The 10,516-nt window shown below is 52.9% G+C and overlaps 1 protein-coding gene across 1 annotated transcript in view; it reads right to left on the bottom strand.

The window, feature by feature from the left end:
• Positions 1-10,516, bottom strand: part of RIN3 (Ras and Rab interactor 3) — a 107,813-nt gene that overhangs the window by 56,282 nt on the left and 41,015 nt on the right. Inside the window, exon 3 of the mRNA XM_007944538.2 lies at positions 7,036-7,108. Within this exon, the coding sequence (XP_007942729.2) occupies positions 7,036-7,108 (73 nt within the window). The remainder of the gene's footprint in view (positions 1-7,035; positions 7,109-10,516) is intronic.

Here is a 10,516-nt window from a genome sequence, read left to right as displayed (position 1 = left end):
ACCTTCCTTCCGAGGAGTGGCTGGTGGGTTTGAACCGCCAGCCTTCTGGTTAGCAGTCAAGTGCCTTAGCCACTATGCTACCAGAGCTCCTAGATACCACATTAGCCCTGGAAAAAACTCGTTGCCATCGACTCAATTCCAACTCACAGCAACCCTATAGGGCTGACTGGGACTGCCTCACAGGGTTTCCAAGGCTGTAATTTTTATGGAAAGATTGTCACATCTTTCTCTCAAGGAGTGGCTGGGGGTTCGACTCACTACCTTAGCAGTTGAGCATTTAACCACTGCACCACCAGGGCTCCTTTCAACCCTGTAACCAAATAAACCAAACTCATTATCATCGAGTTGATTCCAACTCAGAGCAACCCTACAGGACAGAGTAGAACTGCCCCACAGGATGTAGTAGAACTGCCCCACAGGACAGAGTAGAACTGCCCCACAGGGTTTCCAAGGCTGTTCATCTTTAAGAATCAGAGTACCTCATCTTTCTCCTATGGAGTGGCTGGCAGGTTCCAACTGCTGACCTTTTGGTTGCGTCTGAGCGCTTTAACCACTGCATCACCACCAGGGCTCCTTTCAACTTGATAGGTAGGCTGACGGCACCGAGGCTCAGAGAAGTTAAGGGGACTTGTTCAAGACCACCTGCTGGTCATTACTTTCTGACAGAAACATTGACACTTTTCAAAACCCAGAATAGAGCCAACCCTATCTCAATTTGGGCCAATACCTTCACCAGGATCATACACTACTTACTAAAGTGTTTTAAGAAGAGAAATACATAGTCACTGTAGCAAAGTCAAACAATGCAAAAATATGTGAAATAAAATGTGCATCTCTGTCACTGAGCAGAAGTCACCACAGGGACACTGAGCTCAGGTCAGGGACGTTGGTCATGGCTCTTCTTCTGGAACTGGGGGCGGGGGAGAAACCGGCCCCATTGGCTGGGACCTTTCACTTTTGCACCCACACTCGTAGGTACTGTGTGTGGGACTGTCAGTTGGTTCATGTGGGGCAAGTCAGTGTGGCACATTTTGACATTTTTCATCGACACGCACCCTGGGGCCCAGATGACCATATCTAGGAGTCTAAGCTACAGAAGAAGCTCTGGTGGCATAGTGCCTAAGGCATTTGACTGCTTACCAGAAGGCTGGAGGTTCAAACCCACCAGCCACTCCTCGGAAGGAAGGTTGGGCGATCTACTTCCACAGAGATACCTCCTCGGAAACCCAAGGAGGGGTCGCTATGAGTCAGGATCGACTTGATGGCAGTAAGCTATAGAGATGCTAGTGCCACCTGGTGGGTACCTGTTATGTGCCCCCCAGGAGGGCTGTTGAGGTGGAGGGCTGCTTCCGTCTGCCCCAGCCGACTGGCCTAACCAGACCCATGTAAGGGTAAGAGGGTGTTTGATAAAGTCAATCCTTGCTCCAACTTTGGTAGCTGGCAAGGCAGCACCAGACACAAGGATAGCGGCTTCCTTTCCTGGGTGGTCCAAACGGTTACCACGCTCAGCTGCGAACTAAAAGTCTGGCGGTTCAAGTCCCAGGTGCCTCAGAAGGAAGGCCTGGCAATCTGCTTCTGAAAAATCAGCCACGGAATCAGCCACGTTAGACCCTGTGGAGCACAGTCCTCTGACACACGTGGCAGCTGGTTTACCAGTTTCTCAAAGGCGAGGAGCAACTTCCGGCCAGCCCTGCGCCCCACCACCTCGCTCAGGGAAGGAGGATGGCCGATCAGTCACTATGCAGAGCCCAGGGCCTCCTCTCCTCCCTTCCTCATTCCACACTGACACTCTCATCCTCCTGTTGCCCGGGACAGCAGCCTAGGCATCTACCAGTCTCCCTAGCTCCCCAGCTCCTCTTTGGAGTGGCAGCCCTGCCCCTCTCAGTCCGCTGCCCAGGGCAGGCTCCTCCACTTGGTGTCTGGATGGCTGCTGTGGCCCCTAACTCGTCTCCACTTTCCCCTCTTCAGTCCACCTCCTACCGCGGCCACATCTCTCTGCTGAAAAGCCATCTGACTGTGAGCTCGCTGTGGCACCTGCAGAAAGAAGTCTCAGGCTTGGCATGGCGTTCAGGGCCTCTCAAGCACGTTACGCCCACTCGTGTGTCCAGTCTCCCCACGAAGCCGGGCTGGGGCTGCCCGTAGCTTCCTCACTTCCAGATTGCTTCTTGGCCTGGAACACTCTTCCAGCCCATCTTCGCCTAGGCCCCAAGGCGCTCTCTCCCACGGAGGGCCTCGATTCTCCCTGATGTGGGGTCAGAGGGCTGGAGGGAGCAGCCCCACACTGCCTCGCAGCTGGGGTCGAAGCAGCTGAAAGCGGCCGTGGGACATCCTTGGATGCACACCCAGCTCAGGACGGGGTGTGACCTGAGGCAGCTGGCGTTTGCCCTCAGGTTCAATCTCTCTGTCTGTGGCACAGTAAGGCCCCAGCTGAGTACTTCCTTTGTACCAGGCGCTCTGCCAGGCCTCCTGCAAGGATCCTTCAGTGGAACCCTCACTGCGACCCTGGGGGCCGGAGTTGGTAGCTTCCTGAAGCGGGTCTGCAGGTAATAACGCCCTCCCTGCAGGACCGCTGTAAGGACTGGAAAGGACGCTGGGCACACAGCCCCAGCACAAAGCCTGACGTGACACTGTCACTCACCCACAGGAGCTCCTCAAAGCCGACAGTGCTGTCACCCTATCTTTTCACCTGCTCTGTGCACCCAGTGCCTGTCTCTGCAGGACTGTCCTCTGAGGGCCACCACCTCTGAGGCCTGCCACATGGAGAGTCACAAATGCCAGGGAGGGTCCCATCCTGCAGCCGCACAGGACGGCACAGAAGCCCACAGCGCCCTGGCCTCAAGGTGGGGCAATCCTGAGGTCTGATTTGCACTCCAGAGCTGCCCGGGACCAGGCTGGGGCCTCACGTGAAATCGCACCCTTGTGTGGCTTCTCTCCCTTCCCCGCCCTGCCCACCCACCTCCTTGCTGCTTCCTCCTTACCCATCACCACACAGGAAGCCTCATCTCAAAGGCGGCTTCCAGGAGAGCCGCACCAAGCCATTCATCTCATTGCCCTAATCCATTGCTACTGAGTTGACTCCAGCTTATGGTGGCCCTGCGTGTGACAGAACAGAATGACTCCAGAGACTTTTCTTGGCTGTAATCTTCACAGAAACAGATTGCCAGACCTTTCTCCTGTGTGCCAACTGCCACCCTTCCAGTTCACCACCAAGTACAAACTGTCTGCCTACCCAGGGCCCTGCAGGCGGCACAAAAGGGCATGAAGGGCGTGTCTTCGGTGCACCTTAGGCTGTCCTCTGATGCTGGTTCTGAACCAGTCTGCTGGGCAGAGTCTTTTTATTATTATTATTATTGTGATTTGGGTGAAATGTTACAAAGCAGATTCGCTTTCCATTCAACAGTTCATGCACACATGCACATTTTGTTTTGTGACACTGATTACAGTCCCTGCAATGTAACAGCTCTCCTCCCACCTCCTCCCTGTGGTTACCCTTTCCCCATGTCCTTCTTGCATTCCTGCCTCCCTCCCTTTCTCTCTGCACAACTGCTGTCCTTCTGATCTCCTGTGGTTGATTGTTCTAAGGAGCGCATCTCCCTGGTGTAGGCATTCAGCTCGTAGGCCTGTCTATTGTTCGTCTGAGAGTTAAGCCAGGGAGTAAGTTCAGTTCCAAGTCACCCTTTGGGTCACAGTCCCAGAGGTTTCACCAGTCTCTGTCTGACCAGTAAACCTGGTCTTTTTTATGTTTTTTAAATTTTGTTCCACACTTTCCCCCCACTCTATCCAGGATCTCCAATTTTGATCCCTTTCTGAATGGTTGGCATTGGTGGCCCAGCACCATCTTGGTCTCAGGGTCCTGTGGGTTGAGGTTCATGGTCCCTTAGTCCTTTGGACTGTTTCCACGAGTCTTTGGTTTTCCGCTGTTCTTCTACTCCAGATGAAGACAAATCAGTATTTGCATCTTAGATGGCTGCTCGTAAGCTTTTAAGACCCTAGTCGCTATTCACCTAAGTAAGATGTAGAACAGTATTTTTGTGTACTGTGTTGTGCCAGTTGAGCTTGATGTCCCCATAACCAGCTGGGCAGGATCTTAGGAGGAGGGCAGCATGGACCTCGAGGACTCCAGTGTCCCTTCTGGCCAGCATCCCCGGCAGCTGAGGCAGCAGGACTGGGGGAGGGGGTTGGGTGAGTTGCCCAAGGTCACGCAGCCATGAGGCAGCCGGTATCCAACCCCAGTCCAGGGCTGTCCTTCCACCACCAGCTCATTCCTGACCTGACACCCCTTCAAATACAGGGATACCAGGCTCTCTGTTCTGTGACTTCCTTGTGAGTTCCCTGGGAGCTGGAGGGCGGCTGGTTTTTTTAATTCCCCTTTCCACTTGCTCATTGTTCATGTACAAAAACCTGACTAATTCTTGTGTGTTGACCTCAGACCCTGTCACCATGGTGAATTCATTCACTGGTTCTAACAGCTTTATTGTTTTCTATGCCAGAATCATGTCACTTGTGAAAAGAGATAGTTTTACTTCCTCTTTCCCAATTTGGGTACCTGTTTATCTGAAGCCTAACTGCTCTGGCTGGGACATCAGCAGTGATAGTGACTAGCAGTGGTGGGGGTGGGGGTGTCCTGTCTCATTCGAGATCTTAATGGGGGAGCCCTCCAGCTCTCCCAGCACCTACTTCTCTGGACTGTGAAGGAGCAGCAGCAAAAGGAAGAAAGGCGGGGAGGTGGCAGTGGCCTTGGGGACCGTGCCCCAGATCTCCCTGGATGCCCATGAAGGTGCTGCCCCAGCAATCCCCACCCCCATGGTCCAGCCTGTGGGAACGGAACCGGAGCATCTACAGCGTGCCCGGCAGTGTGCCGTCGTGGACACGCATCCTCCCTAGCGTCTACCTCATCAATCTCATCACTCCCGTTATACAGAAGAGGAAGTTGAGGCCCGGGGAGATCAAGTAACTACCTCAAGTCCTGGGGTTTGCAGTGATGCATTCATTCATCCATATGCCCTGCCTGTGCCAAACAGCATGCAGTGCATAGAGGACCTACACCTTGGAGTAAAGGAAGCGTTTGGAAAAGGAACGAGCCTATCTCCTCCTGAGAGCTCAATAGGGCACAATGTCCAAGGGGCCAGGGAGCCTCTGCTATTCTGCCCATGGGCAAACAGCTCTGTAGGTCATCAGAACGACTGGGGACTGTAGGTATGGAAGGACCCTGGTGGTGCAGTGGTTGCAGTGCGGTGAATTGTGTAATATGGCCCTTCTAGCCATTGTCCTCCATGTTGTGATGTACTGTGAATCTTCCAGCCTGTTTAGGGTGGGCTGCATCTTGAGTCTTGTCTTGCTAGAGGGTGTGACTCAAGTCACCACCCTTAGCTTCCTTGAGGGGATATATGTGAATGTTCAAGGAGCTCTTGTAGCCTAGTGCCTAAGGCACTTGACTGCTAACCAGAAGGCTGGCTGTTCAAACCCACCAGCCACTCCTCGGAAAGAAGGTTGGGCAATCTACTTCCGTAGTAATACCACCTCCAAAACCCAAGGAGGGGTCGCTATGAGTCGGTTGACTCAATGGCACATACCAACAACAACATGTGAATGTTTTGGGAAAGTTCTGTTGTTCTGGTTGTACATTTGGTTCGTCATCCTCTCACCCCTGGCCTTGAGACAGCAGCCATCATCTGACCTGCTAATTTGGGTTCGCAAACCCCTGCAACCATGTGAGTTAGGAGAATCCTCTAAACATACCCACAAACCTGGGACTTGCCAGCCTGCAAGCTTCCCAGCCTCTGCCCGCCCCCCATGTGAACCGTTTCCTTGGGAGTTTGTGAGTTCTGTGAGACATTACGGTGAACTACAGAACCCTAAGACAAGAGAGAGATTATTGAGGGGAGGAGGGAGTGTTGATGTCAGAGCTGATGGAGTGGGACAGCAGTGTGGAAAAGCTGGACATCTGGGACATCTTTAACCTCTGTCCCATGGGGACCGGCCTTGTGCTGATCTTTCTATAAGAAATTACTCAAGCAAGTGGCTAAGCTCTGGGCTGTTGCTGGTCGGCGCCTCGAACCCACATGCTGCTGCGGGTGAAAGATGAGGCAGTCTGCTTCTGTAAAGATTTACAGCTTGGAAAGCTTATAGGGCTGCTCCACCCTGTCCTGTTCAGCAGGAGTTGGAACTGACTCCACGCAGCGTGTGAGTGGGTGGTGGGCCCACAGTGGGGCTGATCCAACAAAGAGCATGGACCTTGGCGTTGCCTCTGCTTTGAGTCCCTGCTCTGTCATTTACTAGCGGTGTGACCCTGAGCAAGTTACTTCTCTCAGTCCAAGTAGACTTATCTGTAACATGGGGGTAACAAGGGCACTTACCCTGTGGAATTGTTGGGAAGATTTAGAAAGATAATGAGTGTAAAGCCCTGAGCACAACGCTGGGCCCCTGGTGAGCCCTCAACAGAGGCGGCCATCAGCATCACCTCCTCTACCCACAGAGCACAGGAGGGTCCTGGTTGGTGGGGAGGTGTGCTCACCTGAGGCAGGTGTGGATGATTTCTCTGAAGCAGAAGTGGGCCTGGAGCCCTGGACCCCAAAACCTTCTCTAGCTAGCCAAGACACTGTCATTTAAGCCCATAGTCAATAGCACCAAATGTATTTCTAAGTTCTTGTAGACCTGAAACCAGGTCCCAAGCAACAGACACTCACTCCACCCAACAGCTGTTCAGTAATCACAAACTCCCTCCCTGCAGGAAGCCTTGGCCTTCTGCTATAGGGCTTGGGTCAGGGCAAGACTCAAGCTGTCCCTGCCCATGACCACACAGGAAGTGGGGGTGGGGGCAGTGAGCCGGGGAGGGGTCATCACCAGGTGGTTCAACACAGCATCAATGCCAACACCTCCCCTCAGGGCCACCAGGACAAAGCTAGGGGTCTGCCCCTCTCTGCACCCTCGAGGCTCCACCTTTCCCTCTGGGGGCTTCCCTGCAATCAGATGACCCCCGGCCTGTGAGCCTGAGTGATCCGAGCACCTGCCATCAGCAAGGCTGGGGCTACTCACCTACTGACACAGTAGAACGCGACCAGTCTGAAGATGTCCTCAAACACAAGGACTGAGCCTTCCAGGTACAAGACTGAGGAGAGATGAGAAAGGCTTGATGAGAGCCCTGCTCAGAGGGAAGAGGGGGTGTGGGCCCGAGGCAGGGGCCGTGCCGTTCACTGTGGGTCCCTGGCACCTGCTCCAGTGTTTGGCCTGCTGCACCCCATCCACGTCTGCTGCCTTAGGGACGTGAGAAATAAACGCCTATGGTGGCATAGTGCCTAAGGCACTTGACTGCTAACTGGAAGGCTGGCGGTTCAAACCCACCAGCTACTCCTTGGAAGGAAGATTGGGCTATCTGCTTCAGTAGAGATACCATCTCGGAAACCCAAGGAGGGGTGGCTGTGAGTCAGAGTCAACTCGAGGACAGTGAGTTGGGTTTTTTTGGTACAGTGTTAGAGGAGTCCCCGGTGCTCCACCTTGTTAACGTGCTCGACTGCTAATCTGAAGGCTAGAAGTTCAAGTCCACCAGAGGCCCCTTGAAAGAAAGGACTTGCAATCTGTTGTGGAAAAGTGAGCTACTGAAAACCTCTGGAGCGCCGTTCTAAGTCACGCGTGTGGCACCACCAGGAGTGGGATCGACTGCACAGCGTCAGAATCTCCATGGAGAGGACCTATAATAGCGGCTTGTGGGCCGTCACTAACACACACTTCTTGTTACTGGGGAGACAACACAGATGATGCCAGTGTGAAAACAATTAAAAATGGACCAGGGTCCCCTCACAGAGCAGTCTTGCACCTGGGCAATTCTGAGGCTCAGGAGGGGCCAGCTGGGGGGAAGCTGCCCGGTTTGGCCTGAGCCTGTGGGAGGTGTATCAGTCTGGGGCTGCTGAACTGGGGCCACTGGCCTTTACCCCAAGAGCCCTAGGGCCCATGAGAGCCGGGCTTGCTTGGGCTGAATGGGTAACCTGAGGTGACAGTGGCCCAACGTTTCACAGCTCTGACAAGCAAGCGGAAGTGAAGCATTTGATGGCACCGGGACCTGGAGGCCAGTGTCCTGAGGCTGAGGACGGGCTGACACTGGAGACATGGTACCCTATCACACCTGCAGCTTGGAGCCTCAGAGCAAGGGACACGGAGCATCAGAGTAAGTAGTGTGAGGTCTCCCTGCTCATCAGGGGTCCAGGCAGGCATCCCCCACAATGACCCTGACTCTCACTCCAGTGCCCCAGGTGCCCACAGTGATGCTCCCGGGCTTGGGTCCCCACCAGGAGCTTTCTGGGGCATCAGAGGAGCCAAGAACATCACCTTTTAGTTCCAGTTCCCTGAGGTTCTTCAGGCATCTTTGTGGTGGAGGGGGAAGGCAGGACCAGGTTCCAGGCCTGGCTCTGACCCTGGGAACTCAGTGTGACCCTGCATATGTCCCTTTCACTCTCACAGTCTCAGTTCTTCTACCTGCAAAGGGAAGGAGCCCTTCCAACTCTAAACACACAGGCATCCTGGTGGCTTTAGCCCAGGATAGCATCCTACTGCATGGGTAGTCTGCCAGAGGGTGATAGAGGGTGCACAGACACCATGGTTTGTTTTAATCACTCTCCTTCTGTTTTACCTGCTTTCTACATGCTAAGCAATGTTCTAAACAGTTAACATGACTTTTTTAAATGGCATTCTTCTATTTATGGCAAAAAAGTGGCATGTTTGATAGAGCTGAGGGTCAACAAAACCAACAAAAACCCTCAATGAGATGGACTGACACACTCCTACAACATGGACTCAAACATCCCATCATGAAAATGGCACAGGACCAGACAGTGTCTCGTTGTTACACATAAGGTTGCCACGAGTTACAGCTGACTTAATGGTGACTAACAACTAAGGCACTCTGGTGGCACCATGGTTAAAGCAGCTGGTTGCTAAGCAAAGAGTCGACAGTTTGAAACCACCAGCTGCTCCAAAGGAGAAAGATGAGGCAGTCTACTTCCGTAAAGATTTACAGCCTTGGAAACCCTATGGGGCAATTCTCCTCTGTCCTATGGGGTCGCTTTGAGCGGAACTGACTCAATGACAGTGGGTCTGGCTGGCTTAACAACAGCAGATTTATGTATCCCATTAGGATAGATGCATAAAAAGGTGAGTTTAGAGAAAAACGGTAAGTATGTTATAGTAGGGGAAGTGCTCAGAAGTAACCTTCAAATGAGTTCATCTGAGAAACACCACATGTCATATTACCAAAAACCCACTGTTGTTAAGACAATTCCGTAACACCCCACATGATACAGCAGGACGCGCCGTAGAGTTTTCTCAGCTGTAATCTCTACAGAAAGGAGTGCTGGTGGTGCAGCAGTGGAGCACTCAGCTGCTAACCGAAGGGCTGGTGGTTGGAACCCCCCCAGCAGCTCTGTGGAGAAAGACTTGGAAATCTGCTCCTGCAAAGATTACAGCCCAGAAAACCTTCTGGGGGCAGCTCTGCTCTGGACGTTGAAAGGGACTCAACAGCACTTGCTAACAAGTGTTTACGGAAGCAGGTCACGGTGACTTTCTTTAAACCAACATTTAGGTTCATAAACCAAAAATCCAAACTCACTGCCATCAAGTTGATTCTGACTCATAGTGACCACCTTTGGGTTTCCAAGACGGTAAATCTTTACGGAAGTAGATTCCCCAGTCTTCTTTCTGAGGAGCAGCTGGTGGGTTTGAATCGCCAATCTTCTGGTTAACAGTCAAATGCCTTAGACACTGTGCCACTAGAATTCCTTTTCAGGTTAGTAGTCAATCTTTTGTGCCACCCAGGGACCTGGACGTATTACCACAGTGCCACCTAGTGCTTGCATTTTGTACAACACTTACTTTCTCCACAAGAAGCAATGCGGACTGCAGCGGCCAAGGGCTGGAGCCACTGAAACCCTACGGAGCTCATTTCTACTCTGACCCACAGTCTCCATGAGTTGGAATGAACTCAGTGCGCACTGGTTTGTTTTTCATTTTGTCTTTGCTTATAGCTCAGGCTGTGCACCGAGATTCCATCTTTGCCCTTTCCCGTCTTCAGGGCTCAGCTCTAGGCCCCCCTTCTGCCCCAAAGCCTTTCCCGTGGATTCCAACCTCTCCCTAGGAAAGCCACACACAGGATGTCCTGGGCACACCCCATGCTCATGTGTCAGGGAAAGCTTGCACACGTTTTCCTACGGTGACTGGGAGGCGCTGGTTCCCGCACCGACAGCAGGGGCAGGTCTCCCCTTCCCTCGTCACCCGCCCGGTGCCTGGCAGACTGCGTCTCTGTGCAGAAGGCTGGGCAGAACCAGCTTCTGGTGCTGAAATCGACAGTGGAATCTACAGAGCCAGCAAGCAGATTGGTGGTTGCTTTGGGCTGCGGAGGAAGTGAGATAAAGGGCCGATAGCTAAAGAGACCGGATTGGTTTTGAAGTCTGAAAATGCTCTACGGCTGCACAACTCTGACTACACTAAAAACACCGACTCCTACACTTTAAATGGGTGAATTGTTTTG

The sequence above is a fragment of the Orycteropus afer genome, unplaced genomic scaffold (genome assembly GCF_000298275.1).
Source record: "Orycteropus afer afer isolate SDZICR_OR568_19922 unplaced genomic scaffold, OryAfe1.0 scaffold00127, whole genome shotgun sequence".
NCBI lineage: Eukaryota > Metazoa > Chordata > Mammalia > Tubulidentata > Orycteropodidae > Orycteropus > Orycteropus afer.
Note: the sequence above shows the minus strand (reverse complement) of the source record. Positions and strands in the feature narration are given on the sequence as shown.